The sequence below is a fragment of the Theropithecus gelada genome, chromosome 12 (genome assembly GCF_003255815.1).
Source record: "Theropithecus gelada isolate Dixy chromosome 12, Tgel_1.0, whole genome shotgun sequence".
NCBI classification, from domain to species: domain Eukaryota; kingdom Metazoa; phylum Chordata; class Mammalia; order Primates; family Cercopithecidae; genus Theropithecus; species Theropithecus gelada.
The window spans coordinates 110,383,274-110,402,653 of NC_037680.1; the positions used below are offsets into that span (position 1 = coordinate 110,383,274).

Genomic DNA, 19,380 nt, shown 5'->3' on the forward strand with positions numbered 1-19,380 from the left:
TGTGGCTGCAGGAGTGTCTGGGACCACCAGGACTGTTAATTTTCCCTCAAGGGTCATTGCATGCAGGGCTCAAACTTACGTCTCACAAGCAAACAATACTCTCAAATGACATGGGAAACAGGAGATTCTCTGGACATATCTGAATTAAAAAAAAAAACACATGGCTGGGTGCAGTGGCTCACACCTATAATCCCCGCACTTTGGGAGGCTGAGGTGGGCGGATCATGAGGCCAGGAGTTCAAGACCAGCCTGGCCAATATGGTGAAACCATGTCTCTACTGAAACTACAAAAATTAGCCAGGCGTGGTGGCGTGCGCCTGTAATTCCAGCTACTCGGGAAGCTGACACAGAAGAATCGCCTGAACCGAGGCGGCGGAGGTTGCAGTGAGCTGAGATCGCGCCACTGCACTGCAGCCTGGGCGACAGAGAGACTGTCTCAAAAACAAGCAAACAAACAAAACCCCCCAAAAACGCACACATTAGAAAAACAGGCCTATCAAAGAGAACCCTAAGAATTCTAACTGAGCAACTTTATTCACATAATTTCTACACCAAGAACTCGAGGGTCATCTCTGATGGAGCCAATTTCACTAATATTTGCTTTAAGGGCAGAGAAGTCAACCAAGTCCTCACAGTCTCAAGAATTAAAAACAAAAATACAAACAGAGAGCAAGTGGGAAGAGAAATAACACTCAAAATTACCTAGCTGCACACTTTCAGTTTTGATTTTTCTAGCACAAAATCACTTCTCTTCCATCCTGTAAGCCGTGTTCTTTCCTCTAGGGAAAAAAAAAAGACAAAGAAAATGATGTTAGCAAAATTCTAGTAGAATTCCCAACGCCAGCCACTAAAAGGTTAACTGTTTTCCACTTATTCCATTGCATGTATAAAAATACTTACAGAAAATTACGTTAAATAAGTAAATTATGTTAAAGAAACAACAAAAATATAATGGCGAACCCCCCACGCCGCCCCCCACACTCCCCCAGGGAGCACAAGCTGGTGGGAAAGTCCACCTCCCACACCCTGGCCCAGCTAGCGCCGCTGCGCGAGTGAATTTAGGAGTTCTAAGATTTAAGCTACTTTTCCATATCTATTAAAAGGAGACACAGCCTGCCTATTGGACAGAATCGATCTAATTAAGGGGTTCTGGTGGGGATTAAAGAAGATAAGGCGTAAAAATTGTTCAGCATGACCTGGCACACAGAGAGCACTGAGATGTTAGGCATGAAAACTCCATATGTAGTTGTAGCTCATGAAGATTTGGTCTCTTTCCTCAAGAAATTTATCATTTAAGCAGAAAAACATAGGAAACCAGTTAAACATGTTTATACTGTGGTTTAAAACAAAACCTGGGGTGCTCATGATTTGACTTGCTGTCAAATTCCAGGGCAGCTGGGAGCGCCCTGCTGGGCCACCAAGGGTCAAGTCCTCAGGATGGTCTACTCCCCAGCCCCACAATAATGCAGCCTCACACCATTCTCCGCAAGGCCAAGGTCCCTCCTGTGTGGCTGGGCCAGAAGAAAGCCCTTTAGGCTGAGCAGGTGAAAAAACAAGACAGGAGCCTCTGCACGGAGCACTGGGGCAGGACGTCACACATGGAAAGGGGTCTGCAGGCGACTGGCACGGTGCCAGCAGATCACAGAACAAGGTGGGAAAAGGCACGAGACAGAATCCCAGGGGCAGGATGATGGTAAAAGGAAGAGCTGGGGCACTACCTGAGAAAACACAGTTAGGTTTAGACAAGCAGGGCGAGCAGAGCAGAGGAGCTCTGATGTGCGGGAGGCAGGAGAAACCTCGGACCACTCTCTGGGCCGGAGAGTTGTTTTTGGTGAAATGCTCCCCTTTCAACTGAGAAAGAGACTCTTGAGAGGTCATCTGTTAAACAGAACGCATAAGCTTCGCTCTCAAAGCAGCCTCCACGAAGTGTCTGCCATGAAGATGCGGCTGAGATTCTCGAAGGCTTCACTAACTGGGGCTCAAAGCCACCCAGCCGGTGGTTTGTTCTGAAAAAGCCATGTGGGCACAGGAATGGGGCATCAGGCACACAGTTGGAGACCAAGACCTGAGGGAAAGACTCTGCTGTTAGCCAGGCACTGCCAGGGAAGGAGCTCCGTGGGCCCTGCCCACACAGTGCCCCCTGACCCTAGCCGGGCCCTGCAGAGAAAAACCCTTCCCATCACCTGAACACATATGTATGTCCATCCTCAACTGGGAAGACAGATGACAACAGAGGGCTTGTTTCATCTGCTCCTGGTTAGTTCACACAGTATGACTTTATACATGAAAATAACTTTGAAAACCAAAACACCCAACAAAACCTGGGAGCTTCTAGAACTGAGCCAAGGAGCCTGAGCTGCTAACCTACGAGACTGGCCCGTGTCCAGACAGCTCCTCACTGCAGCACCCACCATGTGCTGGGAGGGTGGGGGTCACCTGCACGGAGCAGGCAGCTGAGCGGTGGGTGGAGTCTGGGGAGGACGTCTGGGGATGCAATAGCAAAGAACCAGGTAGTAGCGGGAGAATGCCAGTGAAAGTTCCCTGGAAGGGAAGGGCTGTCCCACGGCAGACCCTGGAGCGGGTGGCCCTGCAGCAGTCCAAGGACATTGGGAAGACAGAGTCACAGTGAGAAAGGCGTCAGGTGGCTCAAGTCACAGGAGGCCGCTGGTGGTCTGAGAGTGTGGTCTCTGCCATGCACAGGCCGGACTGCAGGCTGTGAAGGCAGGCGCCACAGAAGGAACAAGGCATGCCAGACCTTGGTTCTGAGCTGGACAGATGGCAGGAGCCAGCGGCTGAGAAGGGCTCACAGGCCAGGCGGGCCCAGGTGGGAGAAACAGAAAATGGGACATTTATGGCAGGCAGCGTCCACGCAAATGACCTCAAAGAGGCACATCGCCAGGGTAGGGCACAAGGGAAGAGGATACTGGAGACACAGCCTCATCTGCTGGAACCACAAACACACAAAACCCAAAGGAACTGGCTAAATCAAACCCACAGTCAAGTCCTGTCCACCTGTGGGTGAGCTGTGGCACTGAGCTTAAAAAGTCGCATCCTCTAGATCCTGGCTGTGGACACACAGAGAAGCTGTGCTGGGGAATCGAGGCCTTAATGCCAACAAAGGGACCCACTCACACTGACCTACCCCACCGCACTGTCGCTCGAGAAAAGGGCACACACAGACTCAAACTCTAGCTGACGTGATTCGCACAAACGAAGCTGCAGAGCGAGGTGCAGAGGTTTTCACACCGAGCACTGAGACGATCTGCAGGGCACCACTCACACCTGTGAGAATGCTATGCTCATGGCTCTCCCAGGCCACTCGTGCTCTGTCCCTACCAGGAATCCCGAAATAGACAGGAAGTCATTTGCTTTAGAACACTTTTGCCTTACAACGCTATTTTCTGAGTGTCGGATGAAGAGGTTAGAAATCAACGTTCGACAAAGATGAACAAAGTGTAGTAAGTGAGGATTTGTAGAAAACCACCTCTGAATGCATTCTAATGGAAAGCGTGTGAAACTTCTGCAAGAGCATCTTCTGCTCAACCTCGATGCATCTTACACAGGAACATGTTCTTGATATAGACGATTTTACAGGAAGGAAAAGCATTTGGGAGAATGCTCGGAAAATGATCACGAATGTAAGAATTCGGTTGAGATTCACTAAAAGTGGCACAAAGGTTCCTACCATAAAAACCCTCTGTCCAAAGAGTAGTCACTCACATAAAACACCCACGTTCAACCAACAGAAACGCACCTTCCTCTCTTCTGAGTTGGGCTGTGAAGAGCTGCCCTGGTCTCCCGGTCTTACGATGTTGACTACCCCATCTGAGGCACCCTGGGAACTGGCCTGGCATCCGGAGCCCTGGGGGTCTGACAGCCTGGGTCTTTTTGCAGGGAAATGATGGTCCCTCTTGGTGGCATGAGCAACACAAGTAGATGAATGAGCCTCAATTGCAGTTGAGCCCAGTAGACTTTTTCTGCACCCCAGGGGTGATGATGGCAACTTCTGGAAACCCTGGAAGTGAGGGTCTGGATTTAATTTTCCTAAGAAGCCTTCTGTTTGATATCGAACTTCCATACTTGCTTTACCTGTAGACACTCCAATACATGAAGGCGCCTTCATCTGCTCAGGAGATCTGAGGCAGTACTTTTGATGAAGCTTGTCAAATTCTTCTTTAATTTCATCATAACGATTCCTTCTGTGGCCTAGCACTTCTTTATCTGGGCCTGAAAGAGTTTTGATGGGTGACACTGACTTTCTAAATATTCCAGAACTGTTCCCTTGAACGTGAAGATCAGAGGTCTGTTGCGGGCAAGCTGGGCTGTGTGTGGGGTTGGCCTTTGGAAGTGAAGAAGAATTGCTCTTGGGCAGGCACCTACCCGCTTTCAGATATCCTTTGGCCAGGTTTTCAAAAGCCTTGCTTAAACTTCTTGCTTTTGCTTTGCTGGAAGGTAAACTCAGCTTGCAGGTTTCTAAGCCCTGAAGGCCACCAGGACTCGCAGGACCCCCTTTGTACACGTTCATGGCCCAGGAGTCTGGGAGGCCCGTCTGGGGAGGCTGGTTCCTGGGACTCAAGCAATATTCCCGATGAAGCTGATCAAATCGCGTTTCAATCTCCCTCTGACGGTTCTCTCTATGGCCCTGTTGTATTCTTGGTCTGGAAACTATTTTTACAGGAGAAATTAACCATTTTAATGTCCTAAATCTATCTTCCTGATCAAGATTATACGTTGCACTGGAGTTGAAATAAATCAAGGAAGAATACTTCGAGGGTGTCACTTTCAGCTCCTTCCAACTTGGATCTAACTTACGGATTTGGGGTTTGTTGACTTCAAGAAAAGCTTTTTCCAATTTTAAACCTGTCATATGGCAAGGAACATCTAATACGTTCTTGCAATCTCTGATTGCTCCTGTGTCTTTCACAGGCTCACAGCAGGGTACAAAGTTCTCCTTGGAGCTCCTCTGAGAACGTCTGGCTCCTTTGCAATACGTTTTGTTCATCCTGCTCTTACCTCTGTGCCTCCTCCTGGAGTTCCAGTTTTGCATGATGAACGTTTTGGTGGAGATGATGCTTGATGGCTTTGTGCTCAACAGGCAGCTCATGGAGTGCAGCATCCCTGCGTACAGGTCACTGATGGTCACATTGCAAATGTCATCGTCTTCAAAGTGCTGGCTGCTTAAGAAGCTGCTGCTACTGGTCTCTTGCAGGGAAAGGCTGTCATTTCTAGGTACTAAGGCCATGTCTGTGGAGGAAGGATGTGAAGGATCCCATTCTCTGGGAGATGAAGCTGGTTTTGCTGGGTCACCAGGACTCTTTCCGGAGACACGACTGTAGTATCCTGGGAGAAAAGATACACATAAAGTAAAGGTGTGTTACCATTCTAAACCATCCATGTGCACAGATGACAGAACTTAAGATTGGATCAGGACTATGTTTTTTTAAGCAATAGCAAAAACAAAAACACCACAAATGTGTAGGAGTAGACTCTCCTCAGAGATATTTTTTGCTATCAAAATTGGATTTCTGCTCTCCATCGTACATTTCCCAAAGGTGTCTTCCTTTCCTTCTAGGCTGTTTAGAAGGTGGATGCCTTTGCAGAAGCTACTTAGAAACTGAAAAATGACAACGCCGTTTACCTACAGGGATGGGAAGGGGCGTAAGACTTCTAAACAAACATCTTCATGTAGCTTTGACTTTTGCATCATGTTAAATGTTTCCTATATGTAACCAACAATGATGGGGAAAAACCATAAAATTGAACACAAACAGAAAAAGAAAATTTGTATGTTAAATTGACAACTGAAAGAGAAAAAAAGAGTCCAAATATGCTGAATGTCTGCCTCTTAAAGAGATATTGTCTAAGGATAAAAAGAGCTGCTTGGAAATGTTGAAGCTTACTTAGTACATGGTTGTGAAGAGTGGTAGCAGGTGCCGCAATGCTAGTTATTTTGTGCTGCACGATTGACCAGATGAGCGCATGTTAAGTCATTGTGGCTGGTGAGAACAGGGAGAGAATACGGCGTCAGGGCAGGGGTGAAGAAATGCTCAAAAAATCATGGGGTTGCACCACACGACACAAAAGCCAGACTGAAAGGGGCTCCCTGACAGCTAAATCTGGGACTACTTGAGTGTCAGATTGAATACTGGCAATGGATTATAACGTGGGAATCAAAGAACAAGAAGACTCGATGAATTCCTACTGATCCTAAAAAGTAAAAATAAATCAAAGCATGAGAGGGCACTACAGGAAGCAAAAAAAAAAAAAAAAGACCAGAGGGGAGATAGCTCTTTTCAACAGAATGCCAACTGACGTGTGCCAAGGAACAGCAGAGACAGAAACAACCTGGGTGGGGACCTCCACCCAGGCAATCCACATTGCTGGCTTCTAAGTCACTGGGTGAGAAGTTTTTAGAGAAAAGGTTCCTAGGAGATCTCAAAGAATCACACAAATGACTCCAAGGAAAAAGGGCCTGTCGCAATGAGAAACATTGAATTAAGGTCTTACCTGAACTCAATGACCAGCCTCAAAAGTCACCAAGAATGGGACAGACTGACCAAATGTTCTCAGGACAAGTCATCCCTGTAGTAATTTTGCCAAATATGTTTAACATGAACCTAACCATGAGGAAGCAATCAGATCCAAATTCAGGGACATTCTGCAAAACTACTGGCCTGGGCTATTCAAGAAAGGCAATAATATGAAAGGTGGCCACGAGGGAGAAAAGGTCAAGGAGCTACTCTTGATGGAGGGAGACTAAACGCAACAGTGGTACCAGCCTGAATGGGTCTGGAAATGGTCAGGCAAACCAGAAAGGCTGCAAAGGCCATCATCGGCACAATGGGTAAAACTGTACTGCATCAATGTTCAATTTCTGGCATGTGTTAAGGGTACCGTAGTCATAAAGAATGACCCGACGTTTGGAGGTATGTGTGAGGCATTTAGGGACAAACGCATACACAAATGCAATAAACACACTGTGTGTGCACATGTGTTGGGGGTGATAAAGCAAATACGACAACGTGTTAATTGTGAAACAGGTGAAGCGTGTTCACTGCACTAGTCCTGTGCTTCTGGAGATGCAAAACTTTTCAAACTAGTACATTGGAATAAAGAGCAGATGCGCAGAGGAGAAAACAGCTTATTTCAAAACATCTTATCTTCCAGTGAAATGCAAGTGTATCTCTAACAATTTATGTTGATGAAACACGCCAGGAAATGATGGCGTGGCCAGCGTGAGCAGCTCTGAGGGGCCACACAGCTCCAATGAAAGTGAAGGAGACATGCACGGTTCATAGAGTTTCTGTGTCGCACTCACCAGGGGCAGGCATGGCAGGCGAGGCCAGTGAAGGCAGCAGAGTCACATGTGCATCCTTTCCAGCTCTGTCACCTGCATACTGAAATCAGAGCCAGTGGTTACAAGAAAAAAGTTGCCAGGTGTCAACTGGGTGCAAGGAGCTGGGTTCTCCCGACAATGGGGACTGTGCATCTTAATACAGCCGCGCCGACGAGCGTGTGAATGTGGTGACAGTGGCCAGCTAGGCTTCGGGCAGTGGGAAGAAAAAGTGTCCTACTAAGATCTGGACACTTGATGTGGTCTCCAGGACAGCTTCCAGCCACAGTCATCACTCATCTGCTAGTAACTTCTTATCCCAGGGACGCTGGTAGCTTTCTTGGTCTACCATTATACTCGGACCACAAGAACACCTAGGGGCCAGGTGGATGGTGGACAAAGAAGACCCGATAGATCCATTCGTTCCTAACCCTAATCTGTTCCCTGGATCAACACAGCAACTACGAGGGTACCACTTGCTGCCTTGGGTTAAAGGAAAAAGCATTTCAGGTACATCCACTAAGTCGATGGTTCCAAATACAGGCTTTCCACTGGTCAGGAGCACAGTAAGAAAACACATACACCCCTGTGAGATTGCTGCCTTTTTTTGGAGATGAATTTTTATTCTGCAATGTGTACTTTCTAGGTATCTGGTGTTGCAATGTCCCTTATTCTATGGCACAGGGCACTGACTTTAAGAGAGGGGTTGGCAGGTGAGCGTGCCCACCTCTCAAGCCATCACATCCTCCCCCCAACATGACCTCTCAGCAGGCGGGACAGGTGCCAAGGGTCAGCCACCTCACCTTGCAGCTGATCCTAGCCTGATCACACCAGGGAATGTGGGGACTACTGCTTCCCTAACTGTGCAGCTTCAAATCCTGGTCCAGAGGTTGGGGCTGCTCTTAAGAGTCTCATGTGTGGCCCCACTAGTTTTTTTTTTTTTTTTTTTTTTTTTTTTTGAGACAGAGTCTTGCTCTATCACCCTGGCTGGAGCACAGTGGCGCAATCTCAGCTCACTGCAACCTCCGCCTCCTGGGTTCAAGCGATTCTCCTGTCCCAGCCTCCCGAGTAGCTGGGATTACAAGCGCCCGCCACCACAACCAGCTAATTTTTCTATTTTTAGTAGAGATGACGTTTCACCATGTTGGTGAAACCTCCTGACCTCAAGTGACCCACCTGCCTTGGCCTCCCAGAGTGCTGGGATTACAGACGTGAGCCACTGTGCCCAGCTGCCCCACTAGATTTTTCTGTGAGCTGTCCCAGACCAGTGGGCAGAGCGCCTCTGCCAGGGTTCCCACCTTCCTGATGGCGCTGCCCTGGGGAACCTAGAGTGTTTATTCAAGAAGAGCAAGTATGTCAGCATGTGAATAAACAATTTGGAAATCATTACTTCAAATGCTCTTTACGGGTTCTGCAGAAAGTAACAAAAAGCGTAATAACATCCCACCTCAATGTGTTTATGATCTAATTATGTAAAAACAAAGACTGGGAAACAGATTACCTCAAAATACTCTGCACTTTGTAGGAGTATATCCACTTGGGTCAAGTATTTCCTTCTTAACTCATTTTTCAAAGGGCTTTGAGGCACTGCAGGCTGATCAAAAAAGAGAAGTCAGAATTTTTAAGAGCTTCTGAGTGCACCTGACATTTTGTATTCTGGAACAAACTGGCAAAGTTCACTAATGTACAAATCTTTACATGATGCTACTCAAAGTCACTTTTGCCTCCATGATGTTATTCAAAGTCACTTTTTCACCTCTTGCTGTGTTAATAACCCAAAAGAATGTGAAAAGACAAAACAAGAATAAAATAAAAACCATGTCTAGAGAAGTTTATGACAGCATTTCTAGACCAGAAAAAAAAATCATCTGAATATTCATAGGTGAGTTCGGGACTCAACTACTGGTAATAACCTCAAACTGGTAAGTTTATAAAAAATTCAGTGCTCCTGGCTGGGTGTGGTGGGTCACGCCTGCAATCCCAGCACTTTAGGAGGCTGAGGCAGGTGGATCACTTGAGGCCAGGAGTTCGAGACCAGACTGGCCAACATGAAACTTTGTCTCTACTAAAATACAAAAATTAGCTGGGCATGGTGGCAGGTGCCTGTAGTCCCAGCTATTTGGGAGGCTGAGGCAGGAGAATCGCTTGAACCCAGGAGGTAGAGGTTGCAGTGAGCTGAGATCGCTCCACTGTACTCCAGCCTGGGTGACAGAGTGAGACTCCGTCTCAAAAAAACCAAAACAAAAAACAGAAATTCAGGGCTCCAGCTCAGGAGGCTCTCCTACCCCTCCCCTGCCAGACACTGGAAATAGAGGGCGTCACCCTCCATCCTCTGCTGCATGGCACTGGCACTTTGGTTCTTGACTCTTGGTACCACCCCCTTCCCCTCTGCTGCCAATCCCTACACAGTCTCTCAGTGAGCACCCACTTTCTTCCCCAGGACCACTGCCTCCTTTTTCTTAGTTACTGAAAGTTACACATGGGTGCATGGGAAACCCTCTGCACAAAAGCGGCAATTTTAGAGGAAAACCATGCACCAGCTATTCTAGCAGGAGACAGGGTGTGACACGGGGGCCAGGAAAGACGCTAGAGTCGGTTAAGCTCTGTGTAAATTCTCGTCTATCCCAACCAAGGAGGATAAGAGGCACATCCTGTAAGAAAACGGGTGGTTTCTGTGACCTCGGGGCATTCTGGGAAACAGACATATAAATGACACTTACTGTTTAGGTGACAACTGCCCAATGAGGCAACCTTGTGACTTGAGGCATTTGACGGCAGACCTGGAAATACTTTCTAGAACACCTCTCTTTTGACCCTGCCCCTGTGGGGGAGACTGACCAAGAGCCCAACTTCCCTGTCATGTGCTCATCCAAGCAAATGGCGCCCTGCCAACCACACTGACAGCTTTATCTGCAGAGTGAAAATCATCATGAATCAGGCTTGCACTGGTGGTAGAACTGGCTGCCAAGTGCTAGACTGAGAGGAGGACCTTACCACTGAAGGGAATCCGGACATGAGGAAACCAGAGACTTGGAAGTAACAAAAGCCAGCCTCAGGAGAGGACTTCCAGAAGGCTGCAGGCAATGCTGCCTGCCGCAGGCCACAAGGGCTTTGCTGGATCCACCCCTGAGCCTCCAAGCGCCCCCTCTGTCCATTCATTACTAAAAGCAGTACTTACTGCTAAGGCCCAAGCAACTGACTCTTCCTGGTCTGACGTGGCATTGATATCTCCGCTTTTTGAATCTAAAAGTCAAACAAGTAAATCTCAATCAGGATTTTCAGGAAAGAGTGCATTTTCCTCTCAAGGATGGTTTTGGCATCACTTCAAGTAATTTCTACAGTAAAAACCCCCATTGTTTCAAGGGTGCACCCATTGGAGCCATCTATGGCTGCCCGTGGTTCTTAGTAACCCAGAGAACCCCTTAGAATGAGAATCTGCCTGGGGCCATGGAGTGAGGAAAAGCAGATTCTGCACCACCTCCCGCTTTCCATGGCCTCTGAGCCTGGAAGTTGAGACACTCAAGCCCAGCACCGCTCAACAGAACTTCCAGTGACCATGGAAAATGGTGTGTGCTGTCCTAGGCTAGCCACTAGCCACATGGGGCTACTCCAGCTGGGATGTGGCCAGTAAGGTGGAGGAAATGGATTTTAAATTTTATTTAACTTTCAACTAATTTAAATATCATTCAGAGAGGGCTGGTGGGTGCCATACTGAGCAGTACAGCTGTCAAATAACTATTTCCTGTGATGTCAAGCAGTCAGGGAAATTCATGGATCTAAGGATTTAGAGTTAAAATCTGGATTAATAGCAGTAAACACATAGCACCACAGGTAAATATCCTCATGAAGAGCTTTCCAATTCTACTCTGAAAGACCACCAGCTTCCTTTTAGTGACTCAACACCCATCACTAACTGTAGGTGCAGGCAAGGTGCCAGGGAAGGGGTTGGGCAGAGTGGACAGAGGCTGCAGAAGGCCAGTGTCCAGGTGTTTAAAGGCTAGTGACAAAACTGTTTCAGCAAAGGAACCCAGGTTTAAAGAGCTTAGATAAGACGGGGGGTCTGTTTATCCGGGGGCAGTGAGGAGGCCATGTGGTCAGGCAGACCTTCAGGCCCCATTCTGGGTTCTGGCCTTTTACCCCAACAGCAATGCGAAGCCATGTGTTCCATCAGAGAAGCGGCCTGACCACATTCACAGGTGCGTCAGTGGGGCAGAGGGAGCCCGGGTGGGCATGGGGGCTGGTGCTCAGCAGGGACATGAGAGCTAACAGGGGACATGAGAGCTAACGAGGCACAAGGCACAGGACAGGGATGCCTTGGCCATGAGGAATGAGGCAGAGGCTGAGATGAAGAGGACCCTGGGTTTCTGGCTCACACTAGAGGGAAGACAGTAGGGGCCTGTAGTGAGGCACAGAGCAGAAGATGGGGAGCCGGTCTGTCCGGCTGAGCCTCAGCTGTGCCAAGTCTGGACATGAAGTATTGAAGCAGAGGGGCTGCTAGGCAGTAAAACGCCTCCAGTTGAGGTCTGGCTGGAGGTTATAGTCAGGAGGAGCATGGGGCCAAGGAGCAGGGGGCCACAGAGGCCCAGGCCAGAACTTCCAGAAGGTTTAAATGCTATGAAGAGGGCAAAACCCAAATAATAAAACCCAAAGAATGCCAACAGGATTTAACAACAGGGTTGCGAGAAACCTCACCCAGAGTTGGGCTTTAGAGATGGAGCCAGGATGGAATCGGGAAAGGAGGAACGCATGGGGTTGGTGGGGTAGGGAATCCATGACAGCAAATGGAGCAGGTTATTTGACTCTGGTTGTAAACAGAACTGGGCAAAGGGAGGTGGCAAGGAAGGGCCCAGGACAGGGGAGAGCCACGAAGGGTCTGATGTGTCTAAGTGAGGCTGGGCGCATCTAAATACCAATGGATGGATCCAGGGGACAGAGGCTAAAGACAGAAGGAAGGGGTGAGGGACGGATTCCTGAGAAAAGAGGACAGGATGGGGTTGGGCAGTGAGACTGGGCTGGGGAAAAGGAAGGAGCCTCCTAGAAGGATGAGGTGGGAAGTTTCCCTATAGAAGTGAGAGTTCACAACACCACCTTGTAGGGGCAAATCTTAACTTATTAAATCTGCCTATTAACTTTTCACATGGAGGGGCACATTTATTTACTCAAGAAACACCTGAGTACCATTCATATGTCAGGCACTGGATGTAACTGTGGGGAAGGCAGAGTCAGAGGAATCAACAGTGTACTTGAACATATTTTAGTTTTTAAGATGTACCTTAGAAAAAATAAAAACTTTATTACTGAGGAATCCAGGCTTTCAGCTGTTGTAACAGGTGCATCAGGCCTGGTCCCCCGACCTCAGTTCTCTGACAAAGGCGACACTCACCGGCTCCCAGGACTGTGCGGTGCGAGGAAAACTCAGGACCCCGGGCTGCAGCTTGCACAGAGCCATCTGTCCTGTCCGCGGGCCTCACGGGGGAGTCCTCCAAGTGCAGACGCCAATAAAGACATGGTTGTTTGAGTGACAGCACATTTCAAAGTCACTGTAAAGTAATAAACCTGCAATCCTTCCGTTAACACAGGAGATAGCAAGAGCCTACCACAAGGCTTCTCTTCTCCCTGTATGTCCACTTTATAAGAGGCCTCAAGAGTGCAGGAGGGAGCTGAGGCTCCCTTCAGTTGCACCGGGAGCTGCTACTTAAAAAGCCACTTGGAAGGTAGGGAAGGAGCAGGGAAAGTCAGGGGCCCAGGCACAAGCAGATAAGCCCACCCCTCCTAACACTGGCCCAGGGATGACAGGGTCTGGGGCAAACCAAAATACAAATAGGAACGAACAAAATTGTCCTGAGGTCATCAGTGAGAACATAGAAATAGTCGAGTGGCCCCCAGGGGACTTCCTGTGATCTTTAAAGAATGTGCTGGAGTATTTAAGGTGGGGAGGAGCCAGTTTCAGCCCAAGCCTCACGCACAGAAGCAGCTGCTGTCCCGACCAGGAGCTCACACCTGGTGGGCAGGGCTGGTCGGGCGGCCACACTCCTGGTCAGGCCTGCTTCAGCTCTCCAGAGCCTGCTCTACAGCACATCCCACAAATAATCCCAGCGAATGGCATCGGTGGGTTCTCAGTGAAATTCAAGCATTCAAGATACCAGATTGGCTAAAATATTAATATTTTAGGAACCACCCAGCCTTATAAGAACAGGGTGTGAGAAGGTGGTGAGGCCTATACCATTAGGGATGGTCCTCAGGTGTCAACTCTGAGGGTTCAGAGGACTTGGGGCTACCCAGGAGCACTACAGGGTAACTGAGGCCCACTTCTAGAATATCAGAACCTTTGCTTCCAGTGAAACCATCATGTAAGATGGAGTTCACAGAGTTGTTTTGTGGCGGTGTCTGAGGCAGAATCTGGTTTGAGAATCACAGAGAAGCAGACGATCTACAACAACCCCAAACTACTTGGTAGCTCTGGTAGCTACAAAGAGAGCCCAGGCACTGTGTTATAACCAACCCAGCACAGGTCAACGCCCGGCCTGCTAGGGCCCACAGCCTCCCCCAGCACCCAGGGCAGCAGGAGCACCAAGTCGTCTGGGAAAAGGTGAAAGCAGATCTGGGCACTGTCACCAACAGCAATTACAGTGAAGTCAGATATGTCCCAGCTGAAATCTCAGGCTATGCCCAGTTTCCTAATCCCAAGAAAGGGTCTGAAGATTCTGGAGACCCAGGGTAGGGGTCCTCCTACATTTTAAACACAAATCTTAAATAAATCTTCAAATGAAAACTTGTTGCCACCAGGACCATATAAGCACTGGTCTGATGAGTGCTCATCTCTATTATGTATAATTCAAAGAGTATATATCCTTTAAACCAATAATCCCACTTCTCAGAATTTACTGAAAAGGGGAAATATCAGTATTGGGAAGAGATAAGGACCAGGATTTTCTTTGAAAACCATATCTAACAGAGGCTTTATAAATAAAGTTTTATTGGAACACTGCCACGTACATTCATTTACATATTATTTTCGGCTGCTTTCCCCCTGCAACACAGAGCTGAGTAGTTACAGCAGAGACCATACAGCCAGCAAAGCCTAAAATATGTACCATCTGACCCTTTGTGGAAAAAGTGTGCTGACCCTTATTTATTAATAAAGGAAGCCACAAATAGCTAATTGCCTATCAACAGGAAAGCAGTTAAAAAAACATGATTTTTAAAATAATTATATAATGTTATAATTATACAATAGTTGATGAAGAGTTCGCCATATGTATTAACTGGAAAAGTGAAGGAGAAAAAAATGCATTTATGAAGATGTGTATTATAGGGAATCACATTGTACTAAAATAGCATTAGTGACCATCTTTGCAGAGAGAAATCAGCTCATTTATGTAGTTGTATGTACTTTTAACATTTCCATGACTAGAATAATTAATCAAGAAGATTTGATTTCAAATTTGCTGTTAATATTATGTCACCTTGACCTTGATGTTTTCATTCTTGGGTACAGGTTCCTTGACCTGTGACCACACGGAGGAACGACGTGGCATCTGAGAGGCAGTGATTAATTGAATACCAGACAACCTTGCAAAAGCCACTGTGGCAAAAGGGCTCCTGGATGTCCCCGTAGAAAGGCCAACAGCACCTTCCACTAAAATAATGGGTCTCAGAGCTGCAACACCCTCGGAACAACCAGGCAGGGAAACCTGGGTCTTCGGAAGGTAGACAAATGCAGAGGGAAAGATGTGTGATCCTCCAGGCCGCACCTCCCCTCATCTCTCTTCCTCCCCTTTCAAAACAGGAAGAGAGACATTCTTCTTCCCTAGAAGGAACTGGATTTGGTCTTTTGTGTGAGCCCCTCGCTGGGCTGGCACGTGGCCTTGGGGAGGGTTACCCAGCTGGCCCAGCCTCTGCATGTGTGTTATCAGAGCCCCTCAGCCTGTGACACAGGAAACACAGGGTGACCAAAAAGGCCAAACATTACACAGTGCCTCCTTGCACTTGACAAGCTACAGAAGAAACGCTTCTAAATCCTTAAAAACAGAACAAGAGTATAATCAAGGTGAGAAGTGCCCCGTGGTGGCCTCTGCATAAGCTCAGAGGTTGGGCACACCCACACCTTTATTCACATCAATGCGCCTCCACAGCAAGGTTATGTGGCAATAAAATTTGACACTAAATACCTGGATCTCTCCTTCGTTTCTTTCCTTTATTAGTCTTCCACCCCAAATTCTCAATCCTGAAGAAAAGAAACAAAAATGACCATTGACATAATCCTCAACGCTGAACTTCTGCTCAATCTGTGTTCACTGGAAGCCAAAGTGACAGGCAAAAAAAAGGTACAAAATTAAAACCAAGCCAGGCTGGGAGGCCGAGACGGGCGGATCACGAGGTCAGGAGATCGAGACCATCCTGGCTAACACGGTGAAACCCCGTCTCTATTAAGAAATACAAAAAACTAGCCGGGCGAGGTGGCGGGCGCCTGTAGTCCCAGCTACTCGGGAGGCTGAGGCGGGAGAATGGCGTGAACCCGGGAGGCGGAGCTTGCAGTGAGCCGAGATCGCACCACTGCACTCCAGCCTGGGCGACAGAGCGAGACTCCGTCTCAAAAAAAAAAAAAAAAAAAAAAAAAAACCAAGCCAGGCTTCTGATACCCTGCTGTTGTTCCTCTTTGTAAAGTTTCAGGTTTTTAAGGCAAATGTGTCATTGATGGAACTCTCTCTTACCTACTAGGCAATGGCTCATCAAATTACATCATTAGCCCAAAGAGTTACATGAAAACAAGGAACATATGTGACAGCGACTGTCCTTAAAATACATAAAGAGAGGACAATCTATATACTATTTAGAGGGAGTAAGCACTTTTCGCAGGCAATCTCTACATCCCATATACGGAATGAATGCTTTCTAAGGGCAATCTACATGTTATACAGAGACCTGCCACTGGAATATTTTAGTTTCTGCCTATGTAAACTTTTCACCCAAGATGCGCCTGGATTGGCTATAAAGGCGGAAAGGTAGGAGTTCTTTTAATTCAAGGAGCAGATCTTGTGAACCTTTTGTGCTCGTCTGTTTAATGCAACACAGAACGTGCTCTGAGGTTTGTTTTCATTAAGTGATACTGAGTTAGTTATAAAGCTATACAGGAGGAATTGACCCCAGCCAGTGCAAACTGTCACCAGCTATTTACCAAAAAGAATCCACAAGATTTCAGTCCGTTTACATTAACTATTAAACGGAATGCCTTCTCCCTATTCAAGTACTTGGAGCCTCAAGGAAGACAGTTACTACTCCAAGTTAAACAGGGCAAACAATAGTCAAAGTGAGTATTGGCAGTGGAGGGTGGGTACTGTTCCCAGAGTTTCACAGGGATTGTACGTAACTGTTACAACACCCACGCCCAGGAGACATTATTGTCAGCATCCTTCCCATTTCACAGATGAAGACACTGAGACCAGTCCAGCTAAGCAACTGCCCCGAGCTGCCATGGTGTGGAGGTGGCCAGCGGGGATGCCAACCCGGCAAGCCGGAGGCGTGCGAGCCAGGAGGCACCTATGTCTCTTCAGGAATTGTTTTAATAAGTAATCCAAGTAATTTACAGGTTTAAGGGCACCAATGTTTTGGTTCCTATTAGGTGAACAATGTTTACTTCCTAAAACAGCAGTGACAGCATTTCAACTACTCCATTCGCACTCTTCACCCGAATACTCAGAAGCGGAGGATGACACTTACCCTGTGGCGTCTCGTAGGTCAGCGTGGCCATTTGCACCACCGGGGTGTCCTCGAAGGGCTGGTTGTACTGTGGAGGAGGAGGGGTTTCCTGTCAGGTCCCAGGGGCCTCAGACCCGGGCGGAGGCGGCGCCAGCCCGCGAGAGGCCGTTAGTCTGGCCTGGGGCGCCCCAAACGCGGTCTCCGCAGCGGAGTCCCCAACCCCGCCTCTCTCGTCCCACTCAGGAGCCCCCCAGCCCCACCAAACCCTCCTCTCTGCACCCGAGCCCCAGTCCCGCTTCCCCACTCCCCGCTCCGGAGGCCGCAGTCTTTCCTCCCCGTCCCCGCTCCGAAGCCTTCGGCGCTGCCTCCTCCTTCCCTCTCCGGAGCCCCCAGCTCCGCCTCCACCTTCTCTCCGCACCCAAGCCCCAGTCCCGCTTCCCCAGCTCCCGCTCCGAGCCCTCAGAGCCCCTTCCCTTCCCGTCCTACGTCCCCTCCCAGCCTCACTCCGACCCGCAGGCCTCCCCTCCTGGCGGACCGGCGGGGGCCGCACCTTCTCTATCAGTAGCTGCATGCGCCTCTGGAAGCGGCGGCGACTGGCCCTGAGTTTCTGCAGCAGCGGGTCGTTTTCCACGTCCTCGCTCTCCATGGTGCGCAGCGGACCCAGAATCGGACCAAGCCGCAGACTTAGCCGCTACCCCAGCGGCGACCCCGACCGCAGGGCCCGGCGCGCCGCACACTCAAATAAGCGACTTCGCCCTTCCTGCCTTCCTCTCGGTTTTCTATTGGCCAGCGCGGAGGAGCCGGGCGCTGATTGGGCCTTTCAAACAAATTTGCATCCCTCCTCCCGGCCAATCCACGCCCGAGTTTCCAGCCACGCCCCAAGAAGCGTGTCCCGCGGAAGGGAGGGAGGGTCTCCGGTAGCCCAGGTGGGTGGAAGTTGCTCCAACGGCTCTGTGCTTGTTAATCAGCGGGGCTGTGCGAGATCCGGTGGGATGCGTGTCATCCCCCGCGCTGTGCACCGGAGATAAGTACGGCCTGGAGATTTCTGCGTGACTTGCTCTAGGTGTCGCCGCCGGGCGGGGGCCGCCTTCCTCACTCACCCGCCTGGGATCCCGGCGCGGTTTCGAGGGCAGGGGCCTAAGAAAGACAACCCCAAATTACCAACCCAAAAGGAGGCAGGATAGCGAAAGAAAAAATAAGTCTCAACGAATGACACATTTAAAGATGCTGACAAATGCCATACACATCACAAAATCCAGGAAAATACTTGTATTAACCCACCTTTTCCCCCATGTATTTCTGATTGCATATTCTGCTTCTTCATTGTTATTAATCTTGTAATATTTTCTCCAGAGAGAAGAGCAAGATAAATCAGTCTTTAGTATGGCTGATGAAATTTGTGATTGACATCTTAGGAATGTCAATCCTAAGGAAACACAGGGTGACTTAACCACATTTGTGTGCTTGTGCTGATGTGATTACCATAGTATGTGATTGAAAATAAAAGCATTACTGAGCACCAGGAGGTCCCTTAGAGGGGGATCTTCACCTCCTTTCAGCCTGCACGGCAATTCTATCATGATGTCCTGCAGAAATTTAGGTGGGGGTGGGGGGAGCGTGAGAACTTTGGGGCTCATGTAGTGTGTGTGACCACAAAATGTGTTGCGTTGTGCTGGATACAGAGATGTGCTGGCCTGATTCCCCTTAAGATGCCACAGCTGCTGGGAGGGCAGTTGGCAGGGGCCTTCAGTTGTCAGCCTATTCTGGGACGATTCAGTCGCAGAGAACTCCCTCACCCAAGATCTTGCTGCCCCAGGGTGGCCCAGCGCCAGTGACTGATCCAGGTGGGAACAGGAAGGCTGTACTATTTCAGTCTGATGGAAGAAAATCCTGGGCCACTTTATCTTCCGAGCTCTCAATTCCACGGAATTGGATGGGGTAACCTACCAATCCTGTTTCTTTCCCTCCCTTCCTCCCTATATAAACATCCTCTCAGTCTTCTCCAGTTGCAGGATCTACACATTTAATTTGTATCTTTTCCAATTTTCGCAAACAGGCTGAGGTGTCTTCCTCCTCCTTCCTTAGGAGCGTTCAGAAACTTAACATGTTCTTCCTCTGACTCTGTGCTTCCACACATATTTTACTTTTCAAACATCTAACTGGGCCCATTTAGAGACTTGGGACCTTGAATAAGATTTTTTTCTTCTTGGGTTTTGGACGATTGACTCTTTCATTGTTACCAGATAGAGCTGTCTAGGTTCTTGGCGTGTTGAACAAAGAATTGAACAAAACACACAAAGTAACAAAGGAATGAAGCAACGAAAAACAAAGCAACAGGAGAACGGAGT

At 48.5% G+C, this 19,380-nt stretch overlaps 1 protein-coding gene across 4 annotated transcripts; it reads right to left on the minus strand.

Annotated features, from left to right (window-relative positions):
• On the minus strand, window positions 1-17,776 carry HJURP (Holliday junction recognition protein). Of its 4 annotated transcripts, none has more exons than XM_025405491.1 (9): window positions 17,583-17,776; window positions 17,054-17,120; window positions 15,505-15,560; window positions 12,717-12,813; window positions 10,512-10,576; window positions 8,835-8,927; window positions 7,319-7,397; window positions 3,755-5,340; window positions 1-779 (listed from the first exon to the last, which is right to left on the minus strand). In XM_025405491.1, the coding sequence occupies exons 1-9, from the start codon at window positions 17,676-17,678 to the stop codon at window positions 732-734; spliced, it is 2,187 nt and encodes a 728-aa protein (XP_025261276.1). In that variant the 5' UTR covers window positions 17,679-17,776; the 3' UTR covers window positions 1-731. The 4 variants fall into 4 exon arrangements, with proteins under 4 accessions (XP_025261276.1, XP_025261277.1, XP_025261278.1 ...); XM_025405492.1 differs by having other exon boundaries at window position 779; window positions 3,741-5,340; XM_025405493.1 differs by lacking the exons at window positions 10,512-10,576; window positions 12,717-12,813 and having other exon boundaries at window position 779; window positions 3,741-5,340; window positions 17,583-17,754.
• Between the last annotated feature and the right edge of the window lie 1,604 nt (window positions 17,777-19,380).